Source organism: Centrocercus urophasianus, unplaced genomic scaffold, assembly GCF_019232065.1.
Source record: "Centrocercus urophasianus isolate 14NV4802_14NV808 unplaced genomic scaffold, USGS_Curo_1.0 seq_20, whole genome shotgun sequence".
Taxonomy (NCBI): Eukaryota; Metazoa; Chordata; class Aves; order Galliformes; family Phasianidae; genus Centrocercus; species Centrocercus urophasianus.
In genome coordinates, this window is record NW_024884756.1 from 9823320 (window position 1) to 9846178 (window position 22859).

Below are 22859 nucleotides of genomic sequence, written 5' to 3' on the forward strand. Positions count from 1 at the left end.
TTAACAGCAACCTGAACTTTTCTTTTTTTAAGCTTCCAGATTAATAGCCTAAGTAGAAAGAAAGCTAATTAGGTTCTAACAGGTGATTAAAATTCTACAAACAAGAACCAGCAACAATAACTGAAGGAAGGTATACACTGAACTAATGGATTTAATGCCAATGTGAGACAAACATAATTAAGACATCAATAGCTGATTTGGTAAGTGCTTTTAATGGTGAGAAGCTTCCTCTCAGATATATAAAAAGGAATTTAACATTACACAAAAAGCACTGCATTTTATAGAACAGAAACAGGAGTTAAGCAGCAGTTTATTGAGGTATGTAAAAAAAAATTGTTGGGATAAGTATGAGCAGGGCACAGCACTTTTGTTTTTAACAGACTATTTCTCCTGGTTTGCAAACACTTTTAAAAGCATTTCCTATCCAAACAGTTTAAGACTTGAACTACAGTCTTTTGCAGTGCTTTAGGAAGAGCATTAATGGCTTTCCATCTCCGTGTTTTCTAACAGCTCTAGGGCATTTGTGTTGCCACATACAGGTGAGGGACTCTACTAAACACACAGTTGAAGCCACACTGGAGAACAAATTTGTGGGTTTTTTTGTTGTTGGAGAATGCATTTGTGCTTTGATTCAATAAAAAGGCCTAAGATAATGAAATACATAAAAGACATTCTTGTAAAATGAAGACTGAGCAGTGTACATAAGTGTATGTAAAGAATTTTAATAACAGGAGCATTCAAAGAAAACTTACCAGTCTTACCCTCCCTCACAGCTCTTCTGCTTTACAAACTTTGAATTAAAAGAAAAAAGGTGCTAGCAATGTACAACATTAAGAATGGCACACCTCAATGCTCTAATTTGTGTAAGAGCATAACAAAACACGTAGCTTCAATTAGAATCCCCTCTACAGAAAATGTACCCCCTCCTTTTCACTTCTTCAAATGAGATGGAAAATCTCTTTGTTATTAAAAGTTCTGAAAGCTGTCTTTTGTTTTAGAAGCATTTTCAGATATTTCAGCATTCGTGCCCCAACCCAACCCAAGGTGGGTTAATTCTGTGTTCTTCAGATAGTGCATGAAGGCAGGTCATTCACATGCAGCCTTCATACGGACCAAGCAAACCCTTTCCTCTGTTTTTAAAAGGTCTTGCAGCAGAAAACCACTCTGCTACCCTTCTCCAACAGGCCAACTCAGTCCAGCTCTCCCAGAGATGAAGAACAGTAAGTCTAAGGACTAATTAGACCACGTGTTTGTGGTTCAGTGACTTTCAAAGAGAATTGAGTGTGTTTTTTCCTTTCAGGAATTTTTCAGTCACCTTTTAGATTCACGTAGCTTTATGTACAACATCCTGCAGCAGGAGTTGCACAGCCAGCTGAATGAATACTTGTTTCAAACCTTACTACTTACCATTTCCATTATTCCCTTTAGCTCTTGTATTAAAAAAAAATGTGCTGAGGAACTTAATCTTTTGCTGCTCTCTCCATGCCACTCCCTTTACACATATCTCTCCTGCAATCTGGCAGGAAACTTTTTTTTTTTTTCCAGGTGAAGAATTGTATTCAGTACAGAACCTAAATGTAGCCCTGTGAGGTGAAACACAGCAGAAACTAGAAGACAATCTAGATGAAGGTTACTGCAGAAGGGGCAACTTTGTGCCCTGTGAGACAAATGGCATTATAAACCAAATGAAAATAAACCATTCTGTCCTTAACTGAATACCCACTGCTAAATCAGTTCAGAGAAAGAAATTTAGCATATTTACATATCAATAAATTTACAGAAGTTTGCAGCACAATCAAAACGCATTGAGACTCAAGAGCGAGGACTGAAGTACATTCACAACTCTGAAACAGAGCCACGTTCCTGTTTAGTAGCCTGTTTAAGAAAAGCTTCTCTTGCTTAAAAATGGGAATATTCCAGAATAGACTGGTGGACATCCAGACTGCTCTCGTTGCAAAAAATGGAATCTCCTGTGCTTATATCCCATCAATCATATGGGAGAAGCTTTTTTAGAAAAAGCATCTGGATACTCGTTGGACTTTTCTGCATTCTCACCACCTGGTGGGAAGAAAAGACCTCAATTAAAAGTTAAATGATTCTTTTTATCCAATAAATGCATTTTGGAAATAGTGACTGCATTTAAGTTAGTGCTTTACATATTATAACATAAATAGCTGCAATTTAGTTTTAAGATTCATTAATGTTAACTACTGTGGTAGTCCTTTATAAGGGGTAATTTTTTCTGAAACACATGGAAAGCTTTTAAATGTGTGTTGCCAGTTTTTTGGACCAAATTCTGCTGCTTTTTACAAGTTTGACTTGTATGGAGAACCATCAGCAGACAAAATTAATGGCACACATGAGAGAGTATTGTGGGCTTTTTTGGATAACTTCTGAAAAACAGTTTCAGGAGTACAGCATCATATTCCAAGCTGCAGAAGACCAACAGCTGTCCCATTTTTAATATGCTGAAATTATTTAGCATTCTGCCAGAGACAGATTTTCCACATGTGTAGCACCATAGAGGAGCTGCCTGCTCTTCCAGGGCCACAACTCAGCGGGCTGCATTAGATGACAGCGCTGGGTGGGGACACACAGCCACCACTCTCCCCTTTAGCAGGGAGATCCCCTGCACGTTGTCCCAGATGGAAAGAATGTGAGGTTTGTGCTCCACATCTGAGAGCTCAAGATGCCAGTGGGAAAGCAGGGAGAGACCTCGACAAGGCTGCATTTCTTACTGTGCCTGCTACCCCAGGTTCTTCCGCAGCCCTCCTGCAGCCCCACGCTGTGCACAGTGCTCTTGCTACTCCAGCGGCATGGATTTGGCTCTTAGAACAGTCGCATTCAGAGCTACTTTGCTAAACTGCCACCATTTTTGCTAAGAAACACAAATGAGAGAAAGAAGCTGCACTGGTCAGCAGCATGCAACAGGAAAATAAGAGTAATTCATGGGCTGTCTCCAGTTCCAGGATTTATGGACAGGGAGAAGAAGACCTCTCTCGCAAACAGTTGTTAGAGTTGCTATTTTCTGCAGTGAAATTGGGAAATAACTCCAACGACACCATTTCAAGCTCCCACAACAAATCTCAGACAAGTGAGAAAGCTGTCAGTGTCACCCCAGAAAAATAGCTTGCAACAGGACTAAACATCTTTCTTTAGCTTTGCTCTTAGGTTTTTTAAAAATTAAGCCTTGAGATTTCCATTAGTTTCAACTTCTTACAGACAGCACAGGCAGTAACTAAGTTATGGTACACTATGTAAAAATGCCAATACTGATCTGAGGAAAGAAAATAAATTAGAATTTCTTTTCTTGAGGCTTTTAACTTTTTCCCAACTGTAGTGGCAGACCAGCTTTGAAGGAAGCTGAACATCAAACCAATTTGCCTCTCCTTACAAGAGCCCGCCTGAGCTCATCCCTACAGTAAGGATGGAATCCCAGGAGCTTCCATCTTGCCCCTGAGCAGCATTTACGGTATCTGATGCAGTTGGATATAGTTTATCCAGTGTGATATTCAGTTAGCAAGGAATTTTTAGAATATATATATATAATCTGTCAGCGTTTTTGTATCAAGTCTCATGTAATATTATCTACTTCTTCCCCAGTGCATATCATCAGCATCACTGTGCACCTCGCTGTCAGTGTTTCATATACAACCCCTCAAACTACTTCACAGAATGCAAGTTACCCGACTTAAGTGGCAAGGTTCTGCACTTCCACTCATATTAAGTCATGAATATATCATGCCATTTTCATATACAAAGTGATATACTGAGATAGCTTGGAACATGGGACCTCAGCAAATCCTGCATAGGTGAGATTGTATTACAAGAACCAACGTCTGCCTACAGCCTTCAGAAATCTTCTGTACATAGCAGGCTGAAGACAGCTTAAATCAACCCTCTATAGCATACGACTTGCATTTCTCCAGGCTTTTGAGTTCAGGCAGAGCAAGTGAAAAGTAAAGTGAAAACATAACAAAATGCAGATAATTCTTCCTCCCCTCCCCCCCCCCCCACTCATATTTACAAGTCTTAAAAAACAGTAATTAAAAAAAACAGGCAATAACCAGTCCTCCAGCTTGTGGAAAATGCTCAGCATCCACATTCTCTCTTACAGAACACAAACTGTCATTTCTTTTTCTTTTTTTGCAGCTTCTGTTTTCCTATTTATTAAAAATATTAACAACAAGCAGCAGAGCACCCATTTAGGTAGTTATTCTACTGAAGACAGACAGGAAGCCGAATTATTTTGCAGTAGTATTATTACTACAGTAGGATTAGCATAACAAAGAAACAGACACCAACACAAAATGAGTCTGGGAAAAGTTGTAAGCTTACACCAATGCAATGAAAGAAGTACACTGTTTTACATTTGTGTGAATTATGTACATGTCCATCTGATGCAGTTACTTACTTGATCACATACATGTGACCTGAGTGACTCCATCTTCCTGGTCAAACTGTCCATCATCCAGCTCCCTTAATGCTCCATCGCTGCTACCGAAGCCTGAGAAACCCCCATAGTGAGAGGAGGCCTCTTTGACACAGCATTGCTTAGAAGGAGACAGGTGAAACTCATCAGGTGGTTGTCCAATTTCTACAGGGTGAGAAGGAGCAGGGTCTAATCCAACACTTCTGCTACCAGCTTTGCCTTTTTCCTCCCCAGTAACTTGCTTCAAGGATTTCTTCTGAAATACAGGAGAATGTTTAAACATTAGCTTACGTAGAAAAAAAAGCCAAATGCTTTGCAGCGAGCCACCGATCTGTCTGGAATTAATGCAAACTGCATTCTAAATAAGGTAGCATTTAACACCGGCTTAAATTATGAACCCCTCTGGAGAAAAATCCCAACAGATACATTTCTATCCAATATAAATAAATTGCGAGAGCGATGCAAAAGGTACAGCACAGTCAGGATTCAAGGAAGCATACACAAATGATAAAAAGAGAAAAAATATTTCAGCAATATTCAATTCCTGTGCAGTACTTCGTAGATCCAGAACAATTTACAAGTCTTACCCCCTGATAAAACCAGTTGTTTGCAGAAAGCCTAACACACATGCCTGACTGTGACCAAAGCAAAACAAAACCAGTACAGCTGTTTGTGCCACGCTCCGGCAAGTTCTTTGTTCCTCCTATACATCTATAATGTTTTTCCCAAACCCTTTTGGAAGAGTAAAAACAATGGCCCTTGAGGCGAAAGGAAATGTATTTAAGGGAAGCTGTTACAGGAGACATCAAGAAATGAGACCAACGGGAAATACTGCTGCCCCAAGAGAAGCAGAAGGAAATAAACTTTGCCTGGATGCCACAGTAAGAGGATGGAAAATCTGCCTGAAAGAAATAAAGAAAAAAGAGAAAACTCTTGAACATGAGTGTGGTTTAACATCAGATCTCCTCCTGATTCTGATCTGGTTTCTTAGAAAAGCAAATGGTATGTGATGAGGAACCCATCAGCACAATGCAGCCCTTTCAAATCCAAGAGGTGTTTGAACCACAACATAAATCATAATCCAGAGCATACTGCACAGGCCCATGAATATACAAGTGGACAGAGATATGAGGCATGAGGACATAAGATACAATCTCCTCAGAAAGAGAATAATGGGAATAAAAGACCAGATAACAGGATTTCCTCAATCCTTACTGAAACAAAGTTTTTTAGTATCAATCTACTAATTACAAAAGCAGCAACAAAGCCAACCCTAATGACACAAAGCGACCTGCATCATGTCCTGCCAGCCCCCACAAGGTGAATCACAGTGGACCAAGAGCTGGTACTGCCTGTGGGTCAAAGCCCTGCCATGGCCCCAGCCCACTGTGCTACTCTGCTAAGCGTTTCAGCTCTAGCCTCAACCACCTCTTTATCCCATGCTCAAATGACCTCATCAGACTGAGATTTCCTGGCAGAGAAGTAAAATATTCACTGGTATTTAAGAGGCACATTTAGATCCTATGTCTCCTCAGATTTTAAATGCTGTAATGCTTGTGTAAATGGCTACAAAATCACCTATTTCTTGTTGATTTCCAATATTTTAATGCTTACATCAAAGATTTTCCATTGCAGCAAAACAGTGATCAAAAACATACTCACCATTCTACTCTATAAATAAAGAACATGCAGGTCCAACAACTTCTGAACACCTCGCAATCAGGCCACAGCATTTACACAGCAAGCATAATGCTTCCTCTATTTCTAATTTCAAACACGTCTCAAAGACTCACCAGTTCCTCAGACTGAATGTTTTTACAGAACTGGTTTGTATTACAGCATCTCCTGGCAGAATCCAGTCTTAACCCTTCTAACCTGAGTCATGTAGCTAGGCTGCCTTTCACAAGCTGGCTGCAGCTAGAAACAGCATGTCTTACAGCTACCAAGGAAAGAATATTCACACCAGGAGACCATATACTTAGTTAAAAAAAAAAAAAAAAGTTCAGGAATATCAGAAAATCTACTTTATTTGATCATAAACCAACATGGTTTTATGCATTTACAATACTGATACCAACCAAATTATGTTCCAGAAAACGCAGACTACAAAAGCAAGAAAGCCAAGGTCATAAGCTGTGACAATGTGTGGCACATGGGGAGAAAGTGAAGGAAAATTACAAGAGGAACTGGCAGAATTTAGAATAGTGCATTGGCAAGGGAGACAGCACAGGACAGATATGAAAAAACTAGCTCAAATTTTGTAGATCAGGAAAACAAGTTACAGACAGCATACAAGAACCAGCTAGCAATTAAGGTGGTGATGGAGATGAAAAAGAAAGCAGAATTTTAATTGTGCAAGCTGAAAGCCATTCTTCCAGGACTGGAAGAATAAACTACCATGGGACACAGAGAAAAGGAAGTTAAGCTGGAGATAAGCAGACATCTGGAAGAGAACAAAAAAGAAAGACTGTATTTTAGAAACACTAATCAGAGGAAAACAGTTGACAGTAGCAGTCTGGATAAAAGCTGAAAAGATCAAATAAGAATTTCAGATATTTAGAAACTTATGGCACTAATTATACAGATTGGGAAAGAAGAGGTTAAGTATCATTCCTTCACCAAAGTCTAAAATCATGTAAGGCAAAATTTGTAAAGTTTCTATTCCAGTGTTGGCCTAAGTTGAAACACATAAAGCTCTCATAGCTTCTTAAAAGACTGTAATGGGAGGAGAAAGTTAAAGACAGAATAGCCATTAAAAAAAAAAACAAACAAAAAAAACATAAAGGAAAATGCACTGTGGGATGCATAAAGACTTGGCAAAGAAGAAGCCTCCAGTTTATCCTTCCCCAGCCCTTCCTACTGCACAGCACAACAGGTGCCACAGCTGTTGTGAGCTTGTGAGCAGGATGTGACGTTTATCAGTTGTTTAATCCTCAAAATACAGCCACCATTACAGCAGCCTCATTCAAAAGGGACAAGGGGCTGCAGTGCTACAGCCACAGGCATTCTAAGGCCTATATTTCTGTCATACATTTTCATGCAGCAATGGCTAACACTCCTTCACTCTGTTAACCTCCAGACTGCAGAATCCATAGTGCAGCTTGAAACTCATGTTCTTTTACAGGTGTGAAACTGGATGCTTTGGAGGTCAAAATAAAGCATCATCTTTTTCATAGGCAACAGAGGCAGGATTTGAGGCAGCTCACTTAGGAATTCCCTGAGACTTCCACAGAAACACTTGCAGCACAGCCTGCTTCACTCCCCCAAAATCAGTTATTTCTTACTGTACATAGCTACTGTGTGAATTACTCATTTTTTTACTTATTATTTTAATATTGATGCCATCAGCACATTACTCACCTCTGGTGTCTGGACAGCAGAATTCCATACAACAGGTCTCTGAAGAAAAACAACTTGCTTTGTGGCCAGATTTCCTTCACTAAAATGTAAAGAAAATGGTTTGAACATTTGAAGACAGTAATATTCACTGTAATACATTCACACGTTTCAGAGTCAATTGCGAATTGCTGCATGAGTCAGGAAAGCACAGACTGCCAAGCATTTACTGCTGTATTAATTCTTAAATAGGTCTGTAATTGTACTGAAAAAAACCAGAAGCACATAGCTGGGTTCACGTACTGCACATGAAAACAGAGTATAAAGTAAGGGGTTATTTGTTCTGGAGTAACAACTGCACTTGAAAGCTTAAGTCCACACGTTTACAGCATCTGAAATTAAATCTCAAAGTCTTTTCATCTGTCTTCGCTGGCAGATGTACAACATGCAACTACCTGTCAGCACCACAGGTACCCTCAATCTTGGTAGCTCCACAGCTCCAAATATCTCAAGACCTTTGTGATATGACATTTGTGAAGTCAGACTCTTCTTTGCTAACTAAAAGGTCCTTTCTGGTTCCAAGGTGACATCTAACTAGGACGGTGGAATAAGCTTGCCACTTCATCACCTATGATTAAAAGGTCTCAGCTCAGTTTAACCTATACATCCCCAATGAGATCAATGCTGCAAACTTTTGTGCATGGGATGGAGAATGGCATAGAATACACAATAGAATAAAGAAGACAAACAGAGGAAAAAAGGGGGAATTCAGTTTTTCGCTCTTGAACTTTTACAAATATTGATGCAGCTGCAGAAGTGATCTAAAGCAACTGCTATTTCATTAAAAAAGACACATGGTTCCTCAAAACCAACTCATGTTCATATCTCACAACCAGTACATTCTTTTACTCTTGGTAATAGTACAATCCTTCTTTACATCCTCTTGAAAATATAAGGCATACGTACTCACCACCTTTCCATCAGAAACACAGGCCAGCAAATTGATCACGTGTCTTGCAGAGCAAGACTGGGGGAATTAGATAAGAATAGCAAGACCAGAGCTCTCATACTGTGTTTTGATAAATTCCCTCATAAAGGAATTATGATAATTATGATAAGTCACAATCTTAACAACCACGTACAGAAGGCTGAAGCAACTGATTTGTGTTTCATGCCAGTGCTGGAATGATAGCATGAATTTGTATTTCATGCTAAGGACCCGCTCCAAGAACAACTGGGAATTAAAACGGCTGCAATGGGATCAGGAAGAATTTATTAAGAGCCTCCCCTAGCAGAGGCCCTGAAGTAAGCTCTGAGAAAATACACAAAACAGCAGTACTCCCAGCTGTGCTGAGTTGATCAATAGTGAATCACAGTGACTTTGCAATGGTGTTTGGCTCCTCACAATCTTCTCGATGCAGCTGAGCTCAGGCCATAGTGGGTCTTTGCATATCTTCCTTGGATGAAAAAGAGAACTATCATAAACTACAGCCTATGGTGTAAGCAGGGAAACAGGGCAATGAGCCCATTTGTTTCTTCAGTTTATCATGTTTTCTCTTCTGAGAATCCCTACTTCACTATTCCCATTCATTGAAAGAAAATGAATGTGTTACAGTTCCACACTATAACAAGAAAATCAGTAATCCTGCAAACTTACTCCACTTTGCCAGTTATTTTCCCCAGCCTGATTGTGCCTATTTTAATAGTAATCAAATGGGAAATCTCTCTTAAGAGACAAGGTTGTGCAGAGTCCCTGCTATGGGGAGATGCCTAAACCTTACTTCACAACTGTGTCTGCATTCCTTTAGAGAAAACAAAAAGAAACAAACTTGAAGCTTCCTTCAGCTTGTGCAAGTTCTCCTAGAACAGAGGAAGGACACGATGGTGAGTAGACAATGAGTAAATTAGCAAATGCCTAAGACTGACCTGATTAAAATGCTGCACACGACAAAGTAGCTATGAGCTTCATTCACAAAGAACTTGATGACAGTGGGGTTTCCAAAGAATTTAAATGAGGAAAGAAATGCTTAGAGCAAGCTACTCCACAGCTTCCCTCACACTTTCTCCTTCCCACTTTGCTTCCTAAATTAGGACATCTTGAAAGCTTAGATTAAGTTGCTTGTGATGACAAACTAATAACTAAGTCAGTGTTTCTGCACTGTATTTGCCTGCTTGCTTTTCTATGCTAGCAGACAGTTTGTGCTGCCCGTTTTCAAGGACTACAGTAATCACTGAGGGGAAATAAAGGTCACTGCTAAGTAAGGCTGCTGAAGCCTTTTCCTGTCCCTTCTTTTACAAGGGATGAAGAGCAACAGAGACTCTTTTGTTAGAACACCACTGTTTTGCTTGTCTGCTTATGCTGTTTGAGCAGCAAACTCTTCATCCAAGGAGCAATCCATCCTCTTCATCTACATGTCTCTCAAAAAAAATATCTCTCTAAGAACAATCATCCTACTTGAATCCAGATAGGACCACAAACAGCCAGGATTTTCACATCTGCTTTTACTTCTGTGCAGAAACCTTTTATATAAGGATCAATTAAGGTTGGACGGCATACCTTGAAAAACGAAGAAAAGGGGCAAGATAAATTCTTTTTAACCAATTCAGTTTATCTGCACTTCCTAAGAGAAATTTTCACACTCTTGTGGAATTGCATTGCATTTGGACTCCCAGTTATGAGGCAAATAGCAGTGGGACAATAAGGCTGATTTGAACCACAACTGTTCCATCAGATATATTAAAAAATACATTTTAATAAAATCTTGCTTTAAATCATAATCATGCATGAGGTTCTACAAAACCACAGTACTTCTTTTTTCTTTTTTAACTGTAGTAGCACTAAAACACCAACAACATATTTTCTGACACGTTTTTCCCCCCAGTCACTAGACTTAACATCTAAAAGGAATTCATTTTAGTCGTGCCATACAGCTTCTGAACTTGGAATAATTATGGTCAAATTCTTGTCTTGAAAGCATTTAACTACAACTAACAGCTGTGTATAAATGTAGGAGGCTCCCTAAGTCTCTTCCATTCTTCCTTGGTCTCATTTGTTGGTTAAAACAAAAAGTATCAAAGATATCAATAGATACAAACATTGCATCATTGGCACTCCAGTTTTTATGTTGCATGTTCTTATATGCCTGGAAAAAACAGAATCCCTGACAGAAGGCAAGGAACTTGTATGGGTATTATAGCCTGCTAACTGAAACAAAAAAAACCCATACTCCAAAACTGTCCTTACTTTTCACGCAGTGTGGCACAAAAGACAACTCTGCATGCTATCTACTATTGCTCTGTTTGTAACAACAAAGATCACGGTTCTTAAGGAAATACTTCCTGTATCCAGCATGATTCAGCCTGAGGTGGGAACTGAAGGACAAAATAGGCCTACAGACTGCTGCCCATGCCTGATAAGGGACCATGATGCATGACATGCAGTTAGCATGTGGCAGGACACCTCACACAACAGGACATTATTTTATGGAGAAGAACAGCTTTCAGGACGACAGACAACAGAACCACACAGGAAGAGGCTTTGTAGCCTGGAACTTTTCAACCCTTTCCTAACCAGAAGAAAAAAAAAACAACACAAAAAAAACCAAACAAGAGAAACACCCTGTGCATCACACACCTGTTACAATAAACAAACTTAGTCTGTGGTCACATCTTCTGTCTATGGACAAGCAGCAGGCTTAATGGCAAGGAGCAGATCAGAGAAATCTGCAATTACCAAAGTTTTGCAATACTTTAGGAGTAGATTAAGACAGAATACACTAAAACATGTAGGCAAATAAAAGTGGGCAGCAGGCTGCTCTGCTTACCTACATCTTTTATTCTTGAATAGAATTTCATTTACATATTTTGCACAGTTTTAGTTCTTAAATAAAAGTGAAAACATTAATTTCCCATATCATCTCAACGCATTGTTTACTCTGTTTGTTCAGTGGCTCTGGACCCTGTTCATATTCAGCCTGAGATGTGAGGTCAGAGTTCTCAGTCTCAGAAAAGAACAGCTGTTTGGCAGCAGTAGTATCCTTCTTTATTCAGCATTTAACTGACATTCCTAGATAATCTGCCAACACAGTAATGGCATCTTTCATATCAGACACATAGTAATCATCTAGGAATTTCCTTCTCTTCTTTAAATTCCAACATCAAGGCCTAAAAATAGCATTCATCAATCAGTCTTTTAAGAATTCTTCAATCCCAATTAGGAATTCCTATTCATGAGCTCTTAGGGTTTGTTTTTTTTTTTTTTAAAAAGAAACTGGGATAGTTGTGTATTAGATACATCACAACCATTCAGGCCAAATCGCTCTGCAAACTACCAGGCACAAAACAGCATCATTCTGCTCTGCCACATGGCTGCTCAGGACAGACCCCCCCCTGCCCTATGAGCCCTTGGGGATATGCACAGTTACACTGCTTGTGCCATAAAAGAGAACGTAAACCTCTCACATCTTGTGACTTACAACCTTTCTATCCCATTGTCCACTCAAGACCTCTCAACAAGTTCACCTGGATCTGAAGGTTTGCTTCTCAAGCTTTGAGACAGACTAGAAGTCTCAGATGTTTATCAGCAGTTTGCATCCCTTAAGGCATATGTCCAAAGCCAACACACTTAGATTAGTTTTTAAAAATGAACTGAAAGATAGCAAAATTTTGTTTCATGTTCTAAAAACAACTTCTCTCTGGAATGGGAGCTCTGGAAAGCAAGTTAAGAACTTCCTGTGCTTCTGAAGAGAAGAAAAACACACAGCAGCCCTTAATAGCAGAATGCACCAAATTTATTATCTGAATTTCTGCTGCCTTTGCTCGTATCCAGTTGGTTAAAACTATTAAAAAATCCCAACAAAACAAATACACAAAATTAAAAAAAAAAAAAAACAGAAAAAAACACAGAAACAAAAGAGGTTCTTTCTGATCAGAAAAACCTCCTTCTCACATGGGTGAGTTTGTTTAATTAATTCATATCACTTCAGCAAAGTTCCATGTACTTGGAGCAGCTCACTTTGAATCTTCCATTCGCATCCTTTTTTAGCTGTCTTGATTTAATACAGTAAGGTCTGGTTCCAAAGATTACTGAAGTTACTCAGTCCTTCCGTTGTTTTTAATGAGTCCCAAGCTATGTCTCAGTACATTTATTTTTTTCCCCTGAACGTTGGCATTCTTAATCTCTAAAAAAGCCCCCACACCACGTCAGCTTAGCTCAGTGACGTGCTTGCCATTTTTTAGCTTGGTATTACGAATCAAAGAGCAGTGCATTTTCCTTTAAAAAGAAAAAAAAAGTCTGGAACAAAACAGAGGATCTATGTCTACTGCTTTGCTCTTCCTATACGTACAAATGTTTGTTTCCCTGAAGAAATCTGAAGTAACATTATAGCAACAGAATAAGAGAATTGAAATCCAGTACTTTGGTACTCCATGTAAACTGAAACAACATCTTGTTACAGATGAGAAACAGCTCAATAACTTGCTGGACCAGCACATTCTCCTCCCTAGTTTGTCATATAGTGCATGACTGTCTTGTGACAAAATCATTTCTTACATAGTCTAAAATAGCCACTGACCAAGGCCCCAAGTTAGTGAGAAGTTTTGACACTTGCTTAAACATGAAGCATAAGAATAACCCCATCATTGAGGGCTGGGTGTGTGAGAAAAAGGTTACTAAATGAAATACTTTATGCTTATATATAAACAATGGATTTTACACTTTGGATTCTTGGTGTAAGTTTGAAACTTACTAAAGTTGGTAGTCCTGACACAGGGTGGTACAAGAAAATCCACCATAATGCTAAACAATTACCAAGTTTTACATGCAATTAACATTGCTAGCACATTTCTCGCTTTTATATTTCAGTATACAAAGTAAATGCTTGATAATTCTCTAAGCTGTGTAACTTTGAATATACACCAAGATGCTGCATACCTGTCATGTCGTACAATAGGTGTAGGCAGCACACAGGTCAGGAGCCATCCAAACTCAGCCAACGTGTTCAGTAAAGGTCCATAATCTGTTTTCACTTCACACCCCTACATCAATAATTACAGAATTACTGAAGACACACTGCACAGTTTTCTTTGCATTTCTATACTTAACAAATCACAAATACTCTCAGTTCTAATGTTGTAATTTGTTGTGGTTGGTGCAAAAAGATTTTTCACATTTCAAACAAAGCACTTTGAAAAGTTTAAGACAAGACAAGCTTAGGAAAACAAAGAGGAGAATATGAACTATAGACATGAGTCCTGATTCAGCAAGACACTCAAAGCACGCCTCTGTTACGTTTGTCATGTACATTTGTCATTTGCACATGTCAATTAACCCCCAAAGCAAAACTTTTCAAATAGCAGAAAAGTTTTCACAACTGATACATTTTGTTTTTTATTTCAGATATGAGTAACAAGCATCTCCCTCGAAATAAATCTAAATAAATCCACTTTTGTAGGTATTAGTCTTGTACCATCTCTTTTCAGGTAAGTAAATGTATTTACTATTGCCTATCTCAAAAGCAAGCCCTTAGCAACCTTCCAGTCATTACTTTAGATGCTACTAATTCATAACAAGCATATTATTTTACATTTTATTATTAGTTTTATTGCTTTGCCACTCTATATGAGCACATGCAACTTTACTAGAAAAAAAAATTAAGTCTTCCCATATTTAAAAGAGAAGCCATTCCATATTTACTAAGAGAAGCCCTACAACTGAAAGACCTACTTAATTCATTTACTACATTTTTTTAAATCTCACTTCTAGATTTTGCTATTTGTCTTCCTCTTTAATACCTCAGCATGTTGTCTGTGAACCAATACTTGCTGAAATTAAATAGACATTTTTCAAACCAAAATAGCTATAAAATAATTAATTTTATTTAGTTGTTGTATTTGCCGGTGTGAACATTTATTAGTATCAAACCAGAACACCAGAACACTGACCAATGATGGCCAGAAGTCTGACTTCATTTTTATGACTCAAAGCTAGTTTTAACTTATCCAGGTGGCTTAAAGAAAGCAGCCTGTAAAGTTCATCAAACACTGGTACAGCAATTCTAAGGATATGAATAAACTGTAAGCAGGAAATTGTACTGCCAAATAATCACCAATTTACCTCGATGACTGTCCATTGTTCAACAACAATTGCATCATTTCCTTTCCTGCTGGAACCTGGAACCCCAGAACCTTCTTCTTCATAAATAAATAATCCTTCTAGAGATCTGGGCAAATGGTCGCCTGTGAACATAAAGACAAACTTAAGCTGAAATACAGATTTTTAGGTCAGAATCTCACTGTGACGTACACATGGGCTTATTTTTTCACTGAAAAATCCTTTAAAGTGAACTAGGAACTCAAATTATGTAACTCCTATATAACATAACTGACATTTCTTTCTGCGTCTAGTTACAACTTCATGAAGCAGGTCAGCCAGCTTGTTATTCAGAACTCCTTTTCCTATACAAATTGAGCTACGAACTGTTTCATTTTCTCAAAAGCAAGTCTAAATTGAAGTTTCCCATATTCAACATATCCCCTGAAGCAGACAGGCACAAAACCTCTTTATTCAACTTCAATACTGTATGTCTGACAATAAATGTGGCTTTTGGTGTGGTGAGAGAGGCTGTGAAGACAAATGAAGCATGAAGTGTAAAGCCTAGCTGCAGTTACTTTAATATGTGAATGGGCGCAGGAAAAGCCTGAAACAGAAGTAATTGTAGGAAGATTCCTGATGGGAAGGAAGTTTGAGAGCCCACCTCCTTCACTTAGTTGTGAAAGTCTAACAGTACAATCACCCCAACTAAAGCTGCAAATCAAATATGAGTTCATATTTTGGCTCTTCCCTCACAGTGATGTATGGCTTTGGGCACAGTCATATGAACGCCTGCACAGCTCCTGCTAGTTCAAAAATACTCCACCTCTTTAGTTCACCAACTTCAGCCATTCTCCAGTACTCAGGCAGATACTAAAAATGGTCAGCCAGAATTTTACTTTCATCGTTGTTCAAACATAACTCTAAATCTTACACCAGGTACCACCATTCAGTGGCTTTTAAGACAAAGCTCTAATTCAAAGCGTATCACATCCTCCAGGTTATAATTATTGATATGATTACAAAATGTGCTGCATGTCCTACATACTTGTATGGCTAAGAGACTCTGCAAGGAAGAATGGAAGTAAACCAAATGGCTGGTAAAACAGGATTACTCAGATTACTTTTGTGATTGGGTTCTCTTTTGAGAACAGAAGACAGTTAAGAATTATGAGTGATTTGGTTCTAACAAACATCCACCTGTCTTAAATCAGGAATTGAGTTTTGAGAGGAGCGTTTCTGTGGCAGCTCTACCTGCATCTGCTGTCTTCATTTTTATTTAATCAATAGCTAAAATCTTGCTCAATTCACTAAAGCAACGTGGAAGAAAAACTGCTGCTTAAGGCGCCTCACAACTGAAAGCAAACTAAAAAATGGAAGTGAAGACAACTAGATGTATTGCAAACTCAGCAGCTGAAATAATCCTTTACTGTGGTCACAGATACTTGTCAGCTGCAGAACGTGATTCACACGGTGGGCTGTGCCTTCAAATGCATTCAGTTTAATTCAGTAGCGTCACACCTATGTGTCCAGCTGAAATCTATACCCGCCCAGTGGGCCTGGAGAAGGAGCACCAACTGCTGCAAGAGGCAGCACGAATCCAAGCAAGTCATAACCTGGGTATTAAAGTTGGGAAAGTTACTCACATAGAAAAGAGCAGACAGCAACAGAGGAATGGGAAGATTGCAAAAACTGTTTTTGGAGAACAGCTGCAAAGATTAATTTCAACAGCTGCTGAAAATATCCCATGGTGAATTGTAACTTATCTCCACAGAGTTATTTTGCAGCTCTAAAAAAAACTGTATTGAAAACCAGTACCATTTCTCACCTCTCCACATTCAAAGTAATCTTGGCTTTTGTACTGACTTTAATAGATGGGAATTTAAATCTAAGAGACCGAAGAGACTGCCAATACAAACTGTGCCATTACATTCTTTATGTGCACAAAATTTGCAATTTAAGAGGGAATAGGTGACAAATTCAATTTGATGGAAATATAATGATGCTGATGCACTTGTTCCTTCATAGATTCTGGTAAGTACTAAATTGACTTTGTTTCTGAGCTAACAGAAATGTAAGTAACAGTCAAAGCTAAGTTATTGAGAAAAAAAAAAAGTTAAGCTCATTCTCTCATGATTTGATTTATGAAGAACACAATATATATAACCTAAAGATCTCATACCTTTTAAAAATTGAACATTTATTACAATAGACAATGAGTTCTGAAACGATCAACTGTGTCAGACTCCCCTGGACTGTTCACTGAGCACTACAGTACTGCCACTTCCTTAGTAATAATTTCAAGTAACTGCACAATGCTAACTACATATGGTTTCTACAACTCTCGCAACTCCTGACTTCAAGACAAATTCAGTCCTCTTAATCACGTTTAGGAACTCTGAAATAGCCAGGAGAACAACTGAGATCAAACTCAGAATGAACAAGGAAATACAAAAATCTGAGGGAAAGTCCTGCAGGCTGAAGCTTTTTATTTGTAACCATTTCTGAATGCTAACTGAGCTTGTACATCTCACAAGGAGGGAGCATCCAGTGTCTTTCCCTCCCAGCTACATGAAAAGATGCTGGAGGATCTCCCTACAGTTGAGAGCAAGAGCAAAAAGCAGATTTCTCTACTCTGTGTATTTGTCCAATTTTGACAGAACAATGTAACAAAAGATGCTGGATCTGAAACTTCAGGATATACAGTCAACACAATTCATGGTTTTGCTAAGAATTTTAAACCTGGCAGAATGCTGAAGAAAGGAGAAATTATTGGAAGCCTTACTTTGACTTTAGGCTTAATGGTACAATAAGCACAATGAGAACTGAAGTTTCTGTATCTCATTAGAAATGTTTCAAGAGAGCAGCAGCAGAACATGTGCAGGAGTGAAACATATCTTATGATTTTTTTCCCATTATCTTTCCCTTTAAAAAAAAAAAAAGAACTAGTGAATAAAGTTTACTTCATTATTATGCTTTGAGAATTGTGAATTTCAATTGCTGTTATTCAGAGTTATAACTGCACAAAACCATTTCCTTTTCAGGCATCAGATTCTACTAACTTACTGTGACTATCCGAACATGTTTACATACTGCCTTTCACCATCATGCAAAACAAGACCTACTTTTTGCACAGTAATTAGATCCACATGAGTAAGTAAAAGCTTCAAGGAACTCTGGGATAGTACTCACCTTTAGAAATTTCCCAGTGTACAAAAGAATCAATTAAAGATAATCCTTGTTTGTAATAAAATGTGGTTAGTTCTAGCCAGTCTGCTTCCAGTGTACTGATAACTGGTCCCTTTCTTGTTACTTTCATGGACAAGGTGCCTTCATGATAGGTCCAGCTGGTAGAGTCATCATCAAAAACATTGAAGACTGTATAAAGCTTGTCTAAGAAAAGAAAAAAAAAAACAAAAAAAAACCCTCTAGAAGACAGAGCTTTCAAATAAAGACATTTTCTTATTCCAGCCTGTTTCTCTAAGTAACAGTTTTACAAATTGTTTCCTGACATGACTGCACTCACCTAGAGCCCTAGGCACCAGGAAAAAAAACAAAAAACAAAAGATGAGGCTTTAGGAGGGTAAGCTGTGGGGTACTGTACAAATTGGAACATACTGCAGTTGGGTTCTCACCAGACCTTTTGCGTAGCCATATCTTGAAAAAAGGAAAACATAGCAGATTTAAGTGAAAACCCACTGGAAATACACTTTACTTTTGCCAGTCGTGGAACTAAAGGCTAAAAATATTTGAAGTGACTGCAAAGAAAGATTAAAAAACACGTTCTAAGTTTTTATATATTACAAATACTCATATTCATTTTTACCATTCTTTTCTGAAGATGACTTAAATACCTGTATAATCTGTGGCCTGCTGGGGTTTTCCACACAGAAACTCATGAGAGCATGAGTGTATGGAGAACAAACAGAACCTGCATATTCTCAAATGTGCTAAATACCTACCTATTGAGATAGTGCTCTTACAAAAAGGTCAAATATTCATCCAAAATAAAAATTGGAAAAGTCATACTATTTAAGTAATTGCTGGTGCTGAGTTACAAAATCTTAGCTAACTGAATGTATTCTAGAAGGAAAGAACAAGATAGACTCATGTCACTGTAGCAGGGAAATAAAACAATTGTTTAAAAAACAAACAAACAAACAAACAAAAACCAAAGCCTTCATGTTATGTCTGCTACTGCAACTTCTGAGCAGCCTAAATCAACACAGCCCTCTAGAAAGCAGAAGCATTCACAATGCCAAAACAGGGGAACTCGGATGATCCCAGTTAAGATGTCAGTCTCTCTAAGCTCAAGAAATAGTGGGAGAATCCATTCTGTTACGGACAGCAAACTCACTATCTCAGGCTGTAAGGAAAGAGTTAAACTTTAATGGATCATGCTATAAAGGCTCAGCATGTTGTACGAGAACTGCTTTAATTGAAGTGTTAAAAATAAGAGTGACATTGATTATCTCAGTGCTTAGTCATTATCCTCACAGCCCACCAGCTAGAGAGAGTGCTTAACTCTTTTGCAGGCAAGTGAAAAGACTGCAATTAAACATGTGGCAAATCACAGGTGACCCTATTATCAGTGTAATCTTACGTGCAAATTTCATATTTCATGCTTTCAATATAGTACTATAATACATTACTTCTTATGAGTTTATGATTCCTTCTTCCTTTCCACATTTTCCTCCTAGCAAATGAGAAGGACCTAGTGCTTTAGCATCAGAAGTCACAGTTTCAGGCAGCATCTTCTACACTACGTACCTTATAGATTCTTGTACAGCTAAATCTTCTACTATAGCAACAACATTTTTCAATGACACTTTTCCTAAGCAACTTTTCAGTGCTTCATTTTCTCTAGTGTAAATTCGTTCTGTAACAATTATCCTCTCTGATTTCACGGTCAGTGCATTAGTTGAAGTAATCTCTTTCAAGATACTTCTTGAAGGCATGTTAACTAGAAAGAATCCATTATGAATGGATTTGCTTGCCGTACATTATGCGAGCTGGCTAGAAGCACGTAGAATCACAGCTCTGAATGAATGGGGATCCCCTCATTGTCATTTTAAAGCAGACGGGAGGACTGGGACCATTACAGTGTATTTTTAGATGCTTATTACAAGCTTAGGGTCAATATTAAGACAAGGTAAAAACCAACATATTTGGAAATAGCTTTAAAAGCATCCGCATCACATTTTTCCTGCCACGTTTGCTACACATATATCCAGCAAAGAAGTTACCTGTTTGCACCCCACTTAAAACCAGGGCTTTTAAAAAAAAATCTAAATATTACCATAGTTCACATACATAAAGCAGGAAGTAATGACTTTCTAAAAAAGTATGGAAGCATTTAGGAAAGATGTATCTTCCAAAACCAGTATTTGATGACAGGATATGCTGTTTTATTCTACTCCTTTTTAAAGCAACACCCTATCTTATTTCTGCCACAAAAAAAGCATTCATTACCATTTCCTTTTCGTGGTTTAATAGGGCTGACTTCTTTTCCAAACTGGAAATCTGCATCCTGTAACAGTCCGCTATCTGCTTGCATTTCCTCTTCATTCCCACTCTCAGATAGGTTATCACACAGTGACTTTTCATTCCAGTTTCTATAGTCATCATCGGAACTTTTTCTTCTGTGTTCCCTATTTCTTCTGCCCAGTGTCGATTCCAGCTCTGCATTCCCATCTGTGCTTGCTCCATTACAGGCTTTAATTTGAGGAAAATGTTGTGTTACAAATCCCACAAATTTCCTTCCTCTTTTAGCTGTTTCATTAACCTGCATTTAAAACCAAAATTTACCTGTAAAGCTGTTTTAAGACACTGTGCCACACATTAAAAAACAATATAGTGTATATTACTATAACACACATTTTACTTAGTAAACTGCTGATTTTCAAGGAGACGTGGGGTTCCAGTGTTGCACTACGTAAGGGTAGCTTGTCTATGTAAATTGTCTATGTCTTTCAAGTAAATAGAAGCCTTCCAGCATGTATTTGGGCTCAGGCCAAGAAGGACGGCCAACACTGCTACTGACTTCAGTGTACACAGAATGCTTCAATAAGCACAAAACCAAAGATTTTTTTTCCCCTCTCTGCATCCCAGTGACACACAGCATGCTGGTGCAATAAGCAGTATGGTACTTCTGAACTCGTGTGAAGTCAGTCACTCTAAGATTACTAACTCTTCACTCTGCTTTTAGCCAGGGGTGTTTTTCCCTCTCCTGGGGTCCCCAAAGACAACTGCACAATATGTGCAATCAGTAGGAAGTATCTGTTCTTGGAAGCAGGGTTTTTCTTTTCTTTTGCTGGGATAAAGAGCATTTCCTCTTACTGCAATAAAGACTTGACAAAAACACAGGGAAACCCCAGCCCCAAAAGAAGTACTCATTTGTGAAGCACTCAGTGAGGGCAGAGAGGGAAAGATCTCTACCTAGGTAACTATGGAAACTATTTTATTCAGAATGATTAATTCTCTATCCACTGGAGGTACTACAAGATCATTTAGGTATCACAACAGCATTACAGTTTATCACCATTATGTATGCACAGCAATGATCTGGACATGTACCTGCATTCATTATGAAAAAAAACTTATTTTTTCTTGTTTTTGAGATCTTGAAAAATGTGTATGTAAGTTTACAATGGATTCCTCCCTCATCTTTTTAAAAACACCAGGAACATCTAAAAATAATTTTTATGTAGCTCTTCTCTTCTACATTTCCTTGCAAGACTGAGTCACTACTTAATTTTAAGCATTTTTCCCCACTACTAACGTGGCAATAGGCACATCATATAAATGCATAATGAAACAAATCACAATTTTTAACTCCTGAAGATTTCAAAAAAAGCCATTTAGAAACTTTAAAGAACTCTGCTAATTTCAGTGATCATTCAAGTATTTCCAATATTTTTACTCTGCTTCCTTCTTTGACAACTGATGAAAAGATAACTCTTACAATAACAACAATTTCCTGTTTAAGCAAGTCTTCAATTCTGCAGAGGAAGTGAAACAAAAATAAGTGGAACTAGAGTTTCATTTCAGTGGAAGTTCAGTTTTCTGTAATTTACAATATTTTCAGAAGCTCTGCCAAGTAAACATTGTAATATAATTACTGTACCTATTAGATTTTGCTCAAAGAAAGACGTACTTAGAAAAAAATCAATAAATTCACTGGAGGTATTCCTAATGAACTTTACACAGAATACGATCAAACTTGAGATCAAAAACAAAACAGAACAACAACCACCTAACTCAAGGAAAAACTACGAAGCAAGCGATTTACCACGACTGACCGAAAGTTTGGGCCTGATTCTGCAGTTCTGCTTGCAGTGCTCTCAGCAGCTATTCTCCCAAAGCTTTCCAGGTCTAAATAATAAATTCTAAGTTAGAAAATCAGTGAAGAAAATGATCTCTCTGCATAAAGGAAACACTTAGCTTCTAAAAAGTAAAACCAAAAGCTAAAGCTCAGAGACAGCTAAAATAAACACAAACAAATCTGTCATTTGCTAATCCTCAGCTATTTACATGCACCCTAGAAAAAAAATCCAAGGAGAAGTTTGAAAAAAAAAAAATGAATACCCAAAAGCACAACTCACCACCACAAAGCGTAACAAACAAGAACCCACAAAATTCCATTACCTTTTCTAACAGTTCTTTCACTACTTCATTTGTCAGTGTTTCACATGTTAAAGGACATTCCTCAATCACTAGCCTGGGGTTCCTTTGTCCTCTGGGTGCTGCATGCTTCTGGCTGGAACACAGAAAGAAAGCAGGCTTTGTCAGTAGTTTGCTGCTAACTTGGGCAAATACAGAATTCTTTTCTTCTGGTATAAATGTTATAAAATGAATCCTGGAAACATTTTTTCATATTTAAAACTCCACTTTTTTTTGTGTTTTGCTCTACTTCTTACACACCGTAAGTTGCTATTTTGTACTTCAACATCAGGATAAAATATATTTTATATAGAAATTTCATTTGAAGATCATTTATAG

The 22859-nt window shown here is 38.0% G+C and overlaps 1 protein-coding gene across 3 annotated transcripts in view; it reads right to left on the reverse strand.

Moving 5' to 3' along the window:
- Positions 1–213: 213 nt before the first annotated feature.
- The window catches only part of RFTN2 (raftlin family member 2), a 29037-nt gene continuing 6391 nt past the window's right edge, over positions 214–22859 (reverse strand). For 2 of the 3 annotated variants that reach the window (XM_042822053.1, XM_042822052.1), the window contains exons 4-10: positions 22506–22617; positions 20331–20643; positions 18051–18251; positions 14883–15004; positions 13701–13804; positions 7793–7871; positions 4033–4688 (exon numbers count right to left, since the gene is read on the reverse strand). In XM_042822053.1, the coding sequence (XP_042677987.1) occupies positions 4419–4688; positions 7793–7871; positions 13701–13804; positions 14883–15004; positions 18051–18251; positions 20331–20643; positions 22506–22617 (1201 nt within the window). In that variant the 3' untranslated portion in view covers positions 4033–4418. Of the gene's footprint in view, positions 2059–4032; positions 4689–7792; positions 7872–13700; positions 13805–14882; positions 15005–18050; positions 18252–20330; positions 20644–22505; positions 22618–22859 lie in introns of those variants that run through there. The other variant, XM_042822051.1, reaches the window with a different exon arrangement.